The 15,436-nt window shown below is 36.9% G+C and overlaps 1 protein-coding gene across 7 annotated transcripts in view; it reads left to right on the top strand.

Annotated features, from left to right (window-relative positions):
- PIP5K1B (phosphatidylinositol-4-phosphate 5-kinase type 1 beta) overlaps positions 1-15,436 on the top strand; it is a 96,266-nt gene that overhangs the window by 79,970 nt on the left and 860 nt on the right. For 6 of the 7 annotated variants that reach the window (XR_012053000.1, XR_012052998.1, XR_012052997.1 and 3 more), the window contains 3 exons: positions 149-293; positions 7,447-7,564; positions 10,890-10,946. Coding sequence is in view for 1 of the 7 variants with exons in the window: in XM_072922291.1 (XP_072778392.1) it covers positions 149-293; positions 7,447-7,564 (263 nt within the window). In the remaining 6 variants the exon portion in view is untranslated. The remainder of the gene's footprint in view (positions 1-148; positions 294-7,446; positions 7,565-10,889; positions 10,947-15,436) is intronic. The other variant, XM_072922291.1, reaches the window with a different exon arrangement.

The raw sequence follows: 15,436 nt of genomic DNA, 5'->3' as shown, positions 1-15,436 counted from the left end.
GGTATGGGCACATCTCATTAATTTAAACACTAGGAAACTTCAAGAAGCTTATGAGGGCACTATGGGACTCAGTATACTTACATGAAGATTATTGGGCTAAATTTAAAATGAAGTTTGTTAACATTGATCTTTATTTCTGCATATGCAGTACTAGGTTCACACCACCGGCCAGATCTAGTGCCCAGCAATCCATCTCTGTTTGAAGCAGCTTCCTTGGCAACCACACTTTCTTCTTCTTCCTTGAATGCAGACGATCACTGTCCACGTGATCAACCTACGCTCTATTCTAGCAGGTAAAGGCCGTATCTGTTCTGCTAGAAGTTTAGTGTTGTGCTCCACAGAAGGGGGCTCTGCAAAATAAGAGCAGAAGGGGCAAGTGTCTCTGTAGCTCAGTGATTAACCTTTCCAGTGAAGGACAGGTGCCAAAAGCTTGTAGAATTTATCATGTATTTTTTTGTAATTATACATATTGTAATTGGGGATCATGAAATAGAAAGCATAAACATGGTGAAAAATATTATATTAATTTTTCTTCATGTTCCAAAATGAAATTGGTTATCTAAATTTTGTTTGGGCCTTAGTCTGTACCATAAACCAAACTACATTAAGATCAGGGTAGATAGTACTTCTTGTAACTTGGCTGTAGACTAAAACAGCTGCAGAAAATGGTGATGTGCTAGGAAATGAAAAAATTGTTCTTTATTCTGAATGCACAGTAAATGTACACTGAATGGTCTGCTTTAAATTCTTCCATCACAAACATTTTCTGAAGTAAATTTGTGTGAAACTTCATATCTGTGTGTGATTAGAGCCTGTCTGGTTTTAATCCAGGAAGTATAAAAACAGGAAGGTCTTAAGAAAAGTTGTGCAGATTAGTGAGCTAGGTTAAATGCAGTCTGAGTTGTGTTTGAATATATTTCAGCTGTGTCAGCCCAATACCATGCTTAAGACAGTAAGTGTTGCTGGGAGATTGTATGTGCCTGTATGTTCCCTTGTGAACCTGAAGTGTGCTGTGCTGTGTCAACTTATCTGCTTGCAGCTCTCTTTACTGTGTATTGAGCTATTTCTTTGCCAGTTTCCATCAAGAAGGTAGCCACTCAAGCATCTTGAATATTGTTTGGAAAATTTTGGAGTCCTGAATTACTCAGTGTATGCACTAATGTGCCAAGATTAAATTCTTTCCATGTTGTCCAAAATGTCAAGTTATTTTAAAAGCAATCTTGAGGCAGTAGGTTTTTATCTCCAGTCAAATTTTTGACAACTGTATTTACATAAAAAGTAAAATGACTTGCAGCATTACTTGATGATAGTGATATTTACAGCTTCCACTTCCATTACATTGAAATAAATTTCACTGATGGGGCATCTTCTATATGTCTGATGTTTTGCTATAAAAATTTGAATGAAGCATGTTTTGGGGAGCTATGAAGATGAAGTTTTTATTGCAGAACAAAAATGTTTCTCCACAAGCTTTAGGAAACAAAACTACTGATGAATAAGCATTTGTAGAAATAGAGCTCATTCACTTCAACTTATGTCAAGTTATCTGTAGGACTTCAATATTCATGATCTTTCACAAAGCTTTTTCTTTGATAGAAATAAAGCTATAGAGTACTGGAGGGTTTTGTTTCCTTTAAGCATTTCAAATAAAACTACAGAACTGCTCTTTATCAGCATCAGTCAGGAAAAGAGAATGGTGGAGTTGTCTGAATAAAGAATTCAGACTTAAAACATTTCAAATATTCTTTACTCTCTAAAAAATTAACTGTAAAGAAAACCTATGAGTAATTCAATTACATTGTACTGTGAACATACACCAAAATAATTCTAAAATAAAGTCTTTTGCAGATCTACACTATGATTGTACATCTAGACTTGTTTACTTTCCTGTAGTGATGCAGTCAGTGAAATAATCTCTAATGCAGGACATGTTGCCAGCTATGTGATTAGCATGCATATCTTAAAAAATCAGATTGTTAGTGTCTGCAGTCCAGGTGTGGACTTCATCATTACAAGAGGGCACATTCACTACCGCAGCAGACCTGGTACCAGCATTCACAGATGTGTGGTTCTCTCCACATCCTCTGCCAAAAACATCTACACTGTAGCCAGATCTGCCACAGGGGCTTACCAACTAACATCTTTGCTGGTCTAGGTGAGTCATTTTCATCTAGGGCCTGGAGGCAGTTTTGAATTCTCATTAAGTGGTGGTGTGTGTCACAATCTCAGTATGTACAATTCATGAGGATTAGCTTCCCTGTCATAGCTAGGAGTTAAGAAGGCTGCAAAGCATGTTCAGTATTGAACTAATTTCCATAAGGTTCTGGGCACCTGCTGTTTTGTACCCACTTCTTTTGGCATCAGTTCATGGAGGTCATTCCTTCTTCTTGGCACCAAAAAATATATACATCTGAAGTTTTACTTATGTTTTTATGGTTCAATGAAGGAACTTCAGTCCTCTCATAAAAAAAGCTAGCAGGGAAATAAACTTGCCAAAAAATCCGTGCTACATGATGCACTGAATTGTAGATTCCGATCTGAGTTTTTTCTTCCCAGAGGTCTTCCTCTGAATATTAGAAAATTTTGTGATGCTGGACTCACCATTTTACTATTTGTCTCTGATAAAAGCAAGCTTGGAACAGTCTTTGAAACAAAGCCTGAATTAGAGATTTGTTTACAAATATGAGCCTGCTTTCAATCTTCAAATATGTAATTAAGTATGACAGTCTGCTTTGCTATTTAATAGAATTACAGTTTGGCATCTTCTTCATCAGGCTTTTTCATTGTTCTTCAAAGTAACATAGCACAAAGTAGAGAGTAGGTGAATTTTCTTGTAACCTGTCAGAAATTTCTGGTTTAAGGTTATAAAGGAGGAGAGTCCTGTGTGCTTAATAATGTGATATTTGGACAGCTCCTTGACGCCTACTAATAAGCAGTATGTGCCCTCACCACTTAGAAAACAGATTATTTCCCTCATTAAAAAGAGAGAAGTAATGTTTGTTTTGATACCTTGAAGCACACACTGTATTTTTTATTTGGGTTGGGTTTTTTAAGAATTACCCTCTGTTTCTGTTATCCAATGTAATACTTCCCAAAGGAGAGGCAAATGGCTTATAATATAAGAAAGGTGATTAGTACACGCTCTCCTTGAGAGTGCTCAGCATCTGTGGGTAGAAAGGGAGAAAGTACTGCTGCTGAGGTTAAGCAGACATGCTCCTCCATTGCTGAGGTGGAGCCAGCTCCTGCGGCTGTGCCTTATGAGGAGGCTTTTTGTAAAAGTGGCTTGGTACAGGTTAAAACTAGCATAACTAATTGCTATATAGTGCAGAAAAGTGTTTAGAGACTTGTGATTAAAGTGAAAAACAGAGACTGAGCAGCAGTCATAAACATACAGCTTATTATGAGGATTTTTCCAGGCTGCAAGCTGATTGTTTTCACCAAGCTATTCCTCAGTTGTTGGAAAAGTAGGAAAGCCAAGGTGCTATCCCGACAGTGTGAAGAGGGATTAGTACAAATGAAAGAATAGTAGAGAGGGGGAAATGGCTGTATTTTTCAGCACAAAAACAACTGGACCTAAAAACAGAAAGAAAAAGAAAAAACAGACAATCATGACATATGCTTCTTGTATGTCAGAAGACAGCTGGTTTCTTTTCCATGAAGCTGTTTCTCAGTCAAGTGGTTTTCTTGTAAGCAATCTCAAGTATTCTTTTAGTAAAAGAACAGAATTGACAATTTATTGCTTCTATTAACATTTTAAAATATTTTCTATATATTTTCTATTTTTAAAATATTTTCTATATCACCTCAAGTAGGTGTATATTTGGTGCAGAGATATTTTAGTACCTAAAGGATCTGTTTTCCACTAGAAAATATAATTATTAGTACAAAACCACTTTTTTGAAAGGGTTTATTTGTTTTATCTTAGGAAATGTAATACTTGCATATTATATTAGGGATTATTTTTATAGAAGAAGTGATAACAAATTTTTTTCCCCTTCCAGGAAAAGTCTTCCTATTTAGTACTGATGAATTAAATTAAAGATGACAAATCTGAATGCCCTAAGCACTATGACTCTTGTCTCACTTGACATGGCTTTTAGAATTGCAAAGAGCTGAAGAAGGTCAATGGTGTTTCTGGAAATATTTGAAACTTGCTTTAAAAAATTTTTAAATGTTTCAAACTGTAGATGTTTTACAATTAATGTTTTAAATAACCCAAGAATATAGAAATTCTTTTTTCAATATATTTTTTCAGCAGGTCTCATGGGACTTTCCTGTCCCAATCCCAAACAAAATCCCATGATGCATAAAGGGGCACATCATCTCCCTGTTTAGAGCAATGCCAAGATATTCTGAGCTGTATAAAGAGGACTGCTGAATTCTTCTGATACAGCTGAACCTAAGGGAAAAAATCTATATGAAATCTAATTTTTCTTTCTCTTTATGCATTCTATGCCTCATTTCTGGAAGATGTATATGTAGTCTGGACTTCTGCCTTCTCTTTCTTTCTTATCTGTATATGTTTCAATTTTTTGTCTTACCTTTGTATTGCTGTTTCTTGGTGGAGACCACTTGGAATTTTGGAAGGCTTTGAGGGATTGTGGGTTTGTTCTCTTACACAGTCAAACTTCCTGAAGCATACAGACTTTGAAATGCTGTTCTGCTATTTTTTTGAAGTGGCAGGGATTTATAGGTATTGGTTTTTCTGTTGTAAGGAATATTAAAGCACCCCTTTTGCCAGTTGGTGTTCTACATAAATAAACTTCTGTGTATTCAATGTTCTGTCTGTCTGTTAGCTTCTGAAGCTTAGACAACTTTGTCTGAATCTGATTCAAAGAGGACTAAATTCGCACATGCTTCATAATAATAAGCAGTTGGGTGGAAGAAAAAGGCTTGAATGCTCAAACGCTATGAACAGATGCACTGAGACACTGGGGGTATCCCCGTGGGAAGGAAAATTTGGCTATGATTGAAATGACATGTAATTGTGGCTTAAAGTAAAACAAAGCTTTCCCAGTTATCTAATGATGGAAATATTTTTGCTTCTTTTTTTCTTTCTTAATTAAGAACCTAGATCACATAGAATACTTTAGCTAGAGGAGGGCGACAGCATAGCTGAGCATGCTCCTTGTGGCTGATCATCACTGAATGACAAATAGTAAAAGTGTTTCGGTTTGGTTATTTTTTTTTTTTTGTGGGGTTTTTGTGGGTTTTTTGGGGTTTTTTTTGTTGGTGTTGTTATTTTGTTGGGCATTGTTTTTTTGGGGTTTTTTGGTTTGTTTTTTTGGGTTTTTTTTCTTGGCTTTTCTTATTCAGCCTAAGAATTAAGGATCAGAACAGAGTGCACTGTAGAACTGTACTAAAACTCAGTTCCTCTGAATTGCTCTTTCTGAAACACTGCGTGTGTAGGGATTTCACTTGTTCTCTCCTGTGCCACCCCTAGTATGTCTTTGCCCTATCAGTCTCTTTAAAATCAGTTTGCTTTAAAACTGGCAATAAATGTGGCTATGATGATGCTATTGAAGAAATTTGAACTTCAGTTACGAACTGCTGACAGAATGTGTCTTGCTGTTAAAAGATTTATTTCAAGATTTTTGTTTTTATTCTTTTTCCCTGGTCAATAGAATTCAAGTTACACATATGAGAGTAATGCTAAGTCAATGGGACCTGGGTCATCCTAGTACAAGAGAAATAGTCTTGCTTTCGAAAAAGTACCAAGTGCATTATATGATAGAAGGAACATTGTAATGTGGTGAATGTAAACCTCTGTTCCATGTGGAAACATGGGCAAGGGGAATATTTCTCTGTCTGCCCTGTGGGATTCTGACTCCCAGGGAAGTGCTGACTTTGAGCTTCATTCATGGAGAAGGCCTCCAAAGCCTCACAAATAAACTAGAGACCACAAAAGTGTGAAATAGATTATAGAGAGTAGTATAGTATATCACTTGGGTGAGAAATTTAGGTTTTAGGATTTTTAGGATGTTGTAGATGGGAACAAGATGGAGGGTATAGGGTGTTGTCTCATGTTCCTTTTTCTTCCTTCTGCTTCCTTCTTCATGGGTTTAGGTGGTCTCTTGTAATTGGGTAGAAAAAGCTGCATTGTGGGTCTTTAGGAGTCAGTTATTGGGTTAGAAGGGAAAATAATCTAGGTGTTACTTCTTAATTGGGCAATTTAGTTTTTGATTAGGCTTAAAAGGCCTTGTAACACGAGAATGTTAGCCATTTTGTACTGTTTTCTTGCATGCAAGGTCTGGTGCAGACAGTGTGCTGAAGTTTTGATAAGATAACAAGAAGCTGAAGACCGAAGAAGTGCTGTGCATGTGCTTTTCCTGGCACAAAACTGCTCCAGGAGAGTTTCCACTGTCAGGGGAGCCCCTGGGGGAGGCTCAACATGGGGCCAACAAAGCCATAGTTCCAGTATGACATTAATTCATTATTTTGTTGAGCATTTGAATCAATTTACATGCTAGTTTCTGTATATTGAATTGTGCATGCTAGTTTGCCTTTTCTGAAGTTCTATCCCATCTGAAATATACTTAAAGTAGTACAAAGGGAGGGGGAAATTAGTCATATCTGGACTGATGGCTGTAACCATGTTTCCATGCGAAGTTATAATTCAGAATTTTTGCTTTTCACCTTGTCTGTACATAGTTAAGAACTTCTAAAATGTCCCTGCAGAGCTGACAGTTGAATTTTCACTGCAGCCCGGAGTCTAATTTCTGGCATCTAGAAAGATATGTGATAAGGGACATCTGATTCCATTAAAACGCCCTTGAGAGTTTCAGCTTTGTTAACCAGCTGTGTTACAAAATGAGATTTCTGTGGAGGTGCATTTGCAGTTTCACATTATTTCTGTAAGGCAGAGAACAAAAAAATCAGTCAATGAATAAAGTAATAGAGTGCACCTGCTCTATAAACATCACTTCCTTGCATAGGTGTACTAATTACAATACACTCTTGTTCTCCCACTTTTCCTTCTGAATTTATGGCTGCTAGTGAACTGTGTCTGCATGCAAAAGTCCAATGTCACTAATGTTACCGTGTGCCTAATTGCTTATTCTTTCTTTTCCCTATTTTGAATTACAAAATGCTGCCAAAATTTACACATGTGTAATGTGGAAGTAATGCATTTTGAGATTAATGAAATTATGTGACATTTACTGTGACATAGTTTCATTCATTAATTAAACATTGAAGTTCAGGAATAGCATAACTTTCTGATAAAATTTTAGTAAATGCAAAAATAAATTGTACAATTAGTCAAATATGAGCTTCCATTTATCTAGCCATTGCTAACATATCTATATTTGTTTATTTACATTCCTTTTTTCCAAGTATTTTGAAGATTTTTATGTTTACTAGAGAAACTTAGTTTTAAATTTTCAGTTATGACTGAGCTTTGTAACTTGGGCTTTTGGTTGACTGTACTTTTCCTTCTCTTTGCAGTAAAGGCTTACCTTCAAGTTCAACATTTACTTTGGGAGACAGTGCCATCTATTTGACTTCAGAACAGAGCACATTGGAAATGGAAAATGATAATGCTTCAGTTTTGGATGTCTACTTAGTAAGTTGTCCAACTGCCTCCAATGGGCTGTTTTGCCTGTAATTGCTTTAATCCAGGCTCAGTAAGTGACTAAAATACGTGTTCAACTTCAAGATCCAGAGGTTTATTGAGATTTTCTTTTGTATGAAATATGCTTGAGTTTGCATAGGTATGATTTGCCAAAGCAAATCCCTAAAGAATTTATATGCCTATTAACTATTGCATTAATAATGAAGTATGCCAAAACACCTTTCAGTTTTTCTCTAATGATAGGAGGTCTTTTCTGTTGTTTTCTATTGGAGGGAAAAAAAACAAAACCCTAAACAACATCTTTCCTCTTCATGTAGAATACTTCAGAAATAGAAATTAAAATTTCTCAGGTTGGAAAGTTTTGTATTTATGTCACCGATTTTGAAGCCAGTAGAGCTCAGTGTTAAATACATTAATGGCCCCCTCCTCTGATTTGAAAGGTTGTCCAGTTGTGACACCTGATTAAAAATGTATCTTTTCTTTGCTCTTTCAGTTCCTAGTAAGCAATTTATCTGACTGTTGAAAGATAAGGTCAAGTCTATATTTTGTCTTCCAAATGTTCTCTTGGTACCCATAGCTCACATTCCACAGACATAAAGGCAGGCACCCAATTCAAGTTCCAGTTGAGTGAAATTTTTTGCATCTGATTTTTTTGGCTGTTCTGAAATTGTCAGTATAAATGCAGGGGACAGATATGTTAAGCTTGGCCTTTTTTCCCAAAGGCTTACTTTCACAAATTGTAAACAATTCTGACATTATTCTAGTAATATTTCCCCTTGACTCGCATGTCAAGAATTGTACCAGAGATGAAGACTCAAAAGAGGGAAATTTGTTCATGTTTCTAATAAATGTTTCACAGATACATGGTTGTTTCCTTTCTAGATATAATTTATTGCATGCTTTATTTTTCTTATCCCTAGTTACCTGATCTTTGTCTTAAGAAATCCATACTATCTTAGAATCATAAAACAGCTCAGGTTGATGGGGCCTCAAGAGATCATCCAGTCCAACTTCTTGCAGAAAAGGGAGCCTAGATATTATCTAAGAGCTTTTTGCACCACAGCTTAAAATCCTCCAGCAATGGGAACACTGCCACATCCCTGCAGTTGTTTCAGTAATTTTCTTGTGTTCAGATGAAACATGTTTATGTCTGATCTTACATCAAAATTAAATATGTTTGTCACAGTCTCTCTTTTTCTGTAGACTATGCCACTGATGTTTTTTTCCTTCGTCTTTGGCAGCAACCGCTTGAGTGTGTATAGTACTCAGTTACCAGCTATGAATTTAACAGTCCAGCACACCTAGGGGAGTTGTTGGCTCCTCCCCCTGGGCAGAGCATCTTACAATGGGATGATGTAATTTTATCAGTCGTGCAGTGAGGCTTGATGGCCCCACCACCGGGGAGTTATCAGGGATGAGTCATGGAGGAGATAAGGAACACTGCCCCACCTGGTTTTAACAGATGATGATAGAATACATACTTCTGGTTACATCTTGCATCAGCAGTTAAGCAGAAGCCCAGGGAAGACACAGGCCAATCACTAGACCAGGCAGGGAAAAAGTTAGAGATAATGCTGGCAAGACAGAAGTTCTCAGTACCTTCTTTCTTCCTTGTTCAGCAGAGTGGCCAGAACCAGACCATAGCTCCCAGGCTAAAACAACACACATGTTGACCCACCAGTAGAGGCCTGCAAATGCTCAACCCACATAAATGCAAGGCCCAGAAGGGACTATACCCCAGGGTGTCAGCAGAAGTGGCTGATATTGTTGCAGGACTACTGTCCTGTTATTTTTGAAAATTCATAGAGATCAGGGGCATCCCTGATGACTGGAAGAGGGCAGATCTCATACCTGTCTATAAGAATGGCCAAAAGAGGACCTAGTATCCTTATTACAGTCCCTGGGAAAGTGGCAGAATGAGCCTCTTAGGAATTATTACCAACTAAATTAAGCAAGTGACTGGGAAAATCTTTATCAAAGACAAATCATGCCAGGCTAACCTGATCACCTTTCTAAAACAAATACCATATTCAGTCAATGTGGAGAAAGCAGTCGATGTTGCTTGCCTGCACTTCAGTAAAGCATTTGACATGTGTCATGTGTCCCCACAGCTAGACAGATGTCAAATATAGACTGGATGGGGGTGATCTGTGAGATGGGCAGCAATCATCTCACAGGTGATCAACATATTTTACTGAGGCTGGCAGCCACAGTCCCAAGTGGGTCCCCCAGGGATCAGTACTGGGCTCCACATTGTAACATCTCCATCAATTATCTGGATAATAGGACCAAAAGCACCCTCACCACATTTGCTGTGTCACTAAACTGATGTCAGTTGAGGGGGATGCATCAGCAGGGAGAGCCACCTTGCAGAGATATGAGCAGGCTGGAAGACTGGGCCACAAGAACTGTGTAAAGTTCAACCAAGGGAAGTGCAGAGTCCTGCACCTGGGAGCACAAAACCAAAGAGCCTGGCCAGGCTAGGACCCAAGAGCTGTGGAACAGCCTTGCCAAGAGATGCCTGAGGGTTTCAGCGGACAACACACAGACACCAGGTCAGCAGTGCACTGCTGCAGCTACTGAGGCAAAGTGGATCCTGAGCTGCATCCATGGGGCACTGATAACAGAGAGAGATGTGGCCATCCCTCTTCACCAGCACTTGTCACACTGCACATGGAGTGGTGTGTCCAGTTCAGGCCCCCACAGTTCCAAAACAGATGTGGATGGACTTAAGATGTGTCAAAGGAGTGCCATAAAGGTGGTTAAGACTGGGGAGAACTTGACATTTGAGGAAAGACTGTAAAAGTTAGTCTTTTCAGTCCACAAAATTTTCAGGAGGGACCTCAACACAGTTTTCCAAACCTTAAAGGGAAGACTACAGATAGTATTGAGATTGTCCTTTTCTCTAGAGGCAGTGGATACAAGTTGTAGGGAGGGAGGTTTCCTCCCTAAGAAATGACTGTTTTTACTATGAGAATGATTCAAGAATAATGATTTACAATGAGCGTAATTTTATAATGATGAATGTTTCACTGGAACAACTTCCCCAGAGGTATGTGGTAAAGCCCCCATCACAGGAGGTTTTCAAGATGCAGCTAGACAGTGATGCTCAATAATCTCATCCAGGCTGCCTTTTCCACAAAAGGTTGAATTAGATAGCCTCTTATGGGCCCTTTAGCCTGGACTGATCTGTGGTTCTTTTGGCCCCTTTTAAATAGTGAAACAATTTCTTCTTTATAGCTTTTGAATTTAGTTTATAAAGCAACAGTCTTCTTTAACAATAATACATTTAGCACTGTGAAGTATTTCTTTTTAGGTTTGAAGTCTGTAGGGTGGATGGTGGACTGCTCTGGAAATCTAGTGACAGGCACAGGTAACACCTTTTGTAAAGCTGTCTGTATGAGTTTCAGGTGTGATCATCATCTCTAGTTAGTTTTCAGCTTGTAGAACATTCATTACTAATATGTCTCGTAGACTGCAGTAAGCAGATGTGTATCCTACTCATGAATATCAACAGAAAAATAATTAAAATCCAACTTTGGATATCATACAAATACCCAGTGTTTATTCCCCTGAGCAAAGGTCTGAAAGAATAAATAGTTTTTAAGTGGAGAGAATCACAGATGCTTTTTTGAACTAGCAGCACACTTTTTCTGCACCCTGAAGAAACTGATTAATTCATACAAATAATTTTAATTATCAATTAAATGGAAGGAACAAATAATAAATGAAATGAATAATAATTGGTAAATAGACGATAGGAGATATAGAAAAAAATCTGAATTTGAAATGTTTCTCTACATAACTTTAAACATTAAAGGCTTCTTGCTTTTATGAATATGTAATACAATGATAGACAGTTGGAAACAAATGATTCTGTCTGAGATAAACAGGTTTCTTGTGTATAAGCCAGAAACAGAGAAGGTAACACGTTCCAATTTAGCACTTTGATGTAGAAATCTAAACAGGGTTTTCCTTCTTTCTCTGTAAATACATTTTATCTCTTTTTAAAATTCCCTTGAAGCCCTATATATTGGTTTCAGTTTAGGCATTGTCAGTAAATGCTGTTGTCACTGTCTCAGTGTTCTATGGAACTTGATTAGTAAAAGATAGAAGTCCAATCTTGAAAAAGTTCCTTAACAAATGCAACCAATCCTGAAGACCTTAGTCCAGCATCACTATGGAGTGCCTTCAAAGTGGTAACTCCACTTAAAAAGTAAGGAATAAAAGACATCTTACTCCTTTTGTTTTGCAGTGAGGTATCAAATTTTTAATTTTCTCTAGCTAAAAAAGCAACACATGATATTATAAACTATCCTACTGTGTTTTCTTTGCCTTCCCATGAAATATTTACAAAGATATCTGATACATTGTACTACAATATCAGTAAGATCAGTAAGTAGTAATGCTTAGGTAGCAGGAAGTAAGAAGTAAGGCTTAGGTATTTAATTGATTTACTTCAAGTAGGCTTGATTTCCCTTATACTTCCAACAGAAGAAGGACATGCATGTAAATAGCAGTGAAAAAATTTTAAATTTGTTCCATTGTGATGCTGTATAGGTTAAGTCAACTGGTGATAAATATAGGATTTAAATAAATAAATGTGTCCAGTCTATAGGATCTTATGTCCTGCCTGTAGGATTTCATTAATGAATTATTTTTTGCTTACAGAATACTTCTGTATGTTTAACTACAATGCAAATTTATTGGGTAGTACAGAAGTTTTCACAGGAAAATACAGCATTGCCTCCTGTTGTTAAAGGAAAGGCTCATAAAATTTACATTTAAACATCACTGTTACTGAAGATATGGATTGATAAGTGCTTCAGTAAAATAAAATAATGGAATAACTGTAGTGATGAGCAAGCCCAATGTACTTAGAGCCCGGATAGTGTATTTCTATTTTATTTGTGTCAGAAGAATTGCATAGATTATACTATTACATTTTAAATTACTTATGGTGTGGTTTATTTCCAAATGCCAATTTTATTATAGGATTTTGAAGTCTTAAAATAATATTGAAGATTAATTATGTATTTCAAAGCTGCTGTAGATGCATAGGTAAGAAGATTAACAATCATTGGTCTATAAAATGCTTGTTTAGAAGCTGTCAAAACTTTCTAACTCTTCATACTATTCAGTACTCCTTTTCTTCTGTACTCTCTCCAGTAATTTTAATTAAATTTTAGTCATGGTGTAGTTATCTTCAGGGTACTGTTGTGGAATAATAAAAAGTGCAGATGAAATTAAAGCAATTCCCAGGCAGAATACATGTAAAAACAAGCTAGAAGTTGTGCAGTCACGCTGCACAGCATACCTCAAATTTTGATGTGTTGCTCTTTCTATGGAAACTTCAGTTTCTCTGCCTCACCATTTCCTCTGAAGATACTGGTGGAAAAACTTGGTAGACTGAACTGGAATACTGGGAGTATGAGAAAGGAATTATGACCTCCTCATTTACAGACATCTTTTCTTTCCCCTGAGAGCATAATAATCCTTAAAATGTTAAGTGCGCATGGTAGAGCCAAACAAGCACTCTCCTCAAAACAGAGCTTGTTTAAGGCTGAAAGGGGCAAACTGACTTGTTTTATACAGCACAGTTAACTGCTCCTTTCCTCTGTTCTTATCTATGTTTTCCCTATATCCATCCATGCATCATCCCAAAAACGAGAGGAACAAACGAGGCCTATGTGTCCCATAAAACTGAAACCTGGTTGGAGGTGAAAAACAAATGAGCAGTCAAATGTAGTTTGGCAGAGGTGTTCTTGCAGAAGAAGCATTATCTAAGAAGGAACATTTTAGTCACCCTTGCACGAAAATCAGACATAGGAATTAGGTGCTTGATTAGATTAAAAAGGTACCAATTCAGATCACAAGCAATATGTTGTCTGAAGAAGCCAAGTGCTAAAATACCAGCATGTATTATCTCAGAACTTACATGTTTTCATGCCTGAGGCTTTTAAAACACCAAAAGAGGAAATCAATCAGCTCAAAAACATATCCATGGAAAGCATACTGGAGCGCAAAAATGCTCCAAGACAAAAAGCCCCAAGTAGGCTCAAACATTGTAAATCCATTATCTACACAGTGTCAGACATCTCAGGCAGCGATTATAGGAATAATTCCGATAATGTCATTTGTGCATTATTTATCATTTTGGACCAAATTGCTACAGCCAAACTCAGTTTCTATTTTAAAAAAATGTTTCCTTTATCTGTAATCAATGAAACCCCAAAAGTTCTGTAGTGGATACAATGTTGCCTAAAGGATCATGTCCTGCGCCTAAAAATAGATGGATTTCTTTCCAAAATAATACAGTATTGGGTTGTATCTGACATAAATATGAACATCTGAAAATCCCATCTTCTTAAAAGGGCATTAGTACCATCAACAGTATTTCTGTGATTGACTCATACAGTTGGCAGTTGCTACACGTTATTGTCAGGTCTCTTTTCTCTAACTTTGTTATGCAGCTTTTATTGGAATTTTTCACTGAAATGCTTTGTAAGGGTCAGAGGAAAGAGTACAAGAATAAGTTAGTCATGATTCCATTGCATAATTAGTGGAATACCATAAAACTAGCATCAGCAATACCAATAGCCACCTAAGTGAAAAGCAGTAATAAGTTCCGAGAGTCGGAAGCTGTGCTGAGTGATCTCTATATTTGTTAGAAATGGATCTGCACTAATTCATATCTGAGCTTTCAGACAGAAACAAGATTATGCTAATGAAAATTTTGATTCATTTAATCTTGATAATATAATCTTGGTTCATATAATATAATTTTGTTTATTGGTACTAGCATTTATGGCAGTCAACTCTACTTGCCAGACCACAATTCCCGAGAGAGCAAGCAAACAGCACCTGAGAAATTGGCACTGTGCTCAATGGCATCAGTGATTATGAACACCCTAATACTGGTGCACAATACAGTAGGAACTTCAAAGTTTTCATAGGTTCCTCAAGGTTCAAGGGCTAGTGCTAGAAGTCATAACAAAAATATTTATTTAAATCTACTGGCTACCTTTCTCTGAGATAAGCTTAAGAAAAGCCTTCAGAGATTTTTTTGTTCATAATCAAGATTAGACTGTTGTAAAACTATTTAAAGGTTAGTTTAGTGCTTGTATCAAATAGCATAATGTAAAGGTGACCTTAAAAATCTGTTTAATAAATGGGACCTTACACCTTTGTAGTGTTTTTTAATGAGGTTTTAGAGTAAGGTCATTACAGATCTCTTTGTTTTGATTTTGTGTCTTGCTTCAATTTGGATATATCAGCTGAGATGCATTCAGTTTACTGCAATATATTCTTCAGCTGTCACTTTATCCTTAGTCTGAGTTGTCATAATAAAATGTTCAGTAAAGAAGCGTTTCTTTTAATCTCTAACTCCACAGGGATGCCAAGATGTGATCAACTATTTCTATGACATGAGGGTAGTTTAGAAAACTGTAATCCATTAAGATTATAAACTTTTTTTTTACTTTTTTTTTTTTTAACTCGAATGTTCACTACATTGACTGAGCATTAATTGTGCCTGAAAGTTTTTTGATAGGTATGACTTTTCATCTGGGGAAAGACCATCATGAGGAAGCTGAGAGCACTAGTATTCATGACATATGAAGACTACCATTTTTAAGTAGCAAACACCACAGTTCTGCAAGATAAAAATAAGCCGCTGTGAATTGCTGAGTGGTCTCAGATTGTTCTGTTTTCTCTGATATCCAGAGTGTTCAGCATTTTGCAGCAGCAAGTAGTTCAAGTTCACGTAATACAAGTGTACTGCAACATCTGTAAAATCCATGGGGGTTAACTGTTGTACAAGAAAAGAGACCCAGTGCTTTTGATTAGGGCTCAAGCTCATAA

The sequence above is a fragment of the Taeniopygia guttata genome, chromosome Z (assembly GCF_048771995.1).
Source record: "Taeniopygia guttata chromosome Z, bTaeGut7.mat, whole genome shotgun sequence".
Lineage (NCBI taxonomy): Eukaryota > Metazoa > Chordata > Aves > Passeriformes > Estrildidae > Taeniopygia > Taeniopygia guttata.
This window is presented reverse-complemented; position numbering and strand designations above follow the sequence as displayed.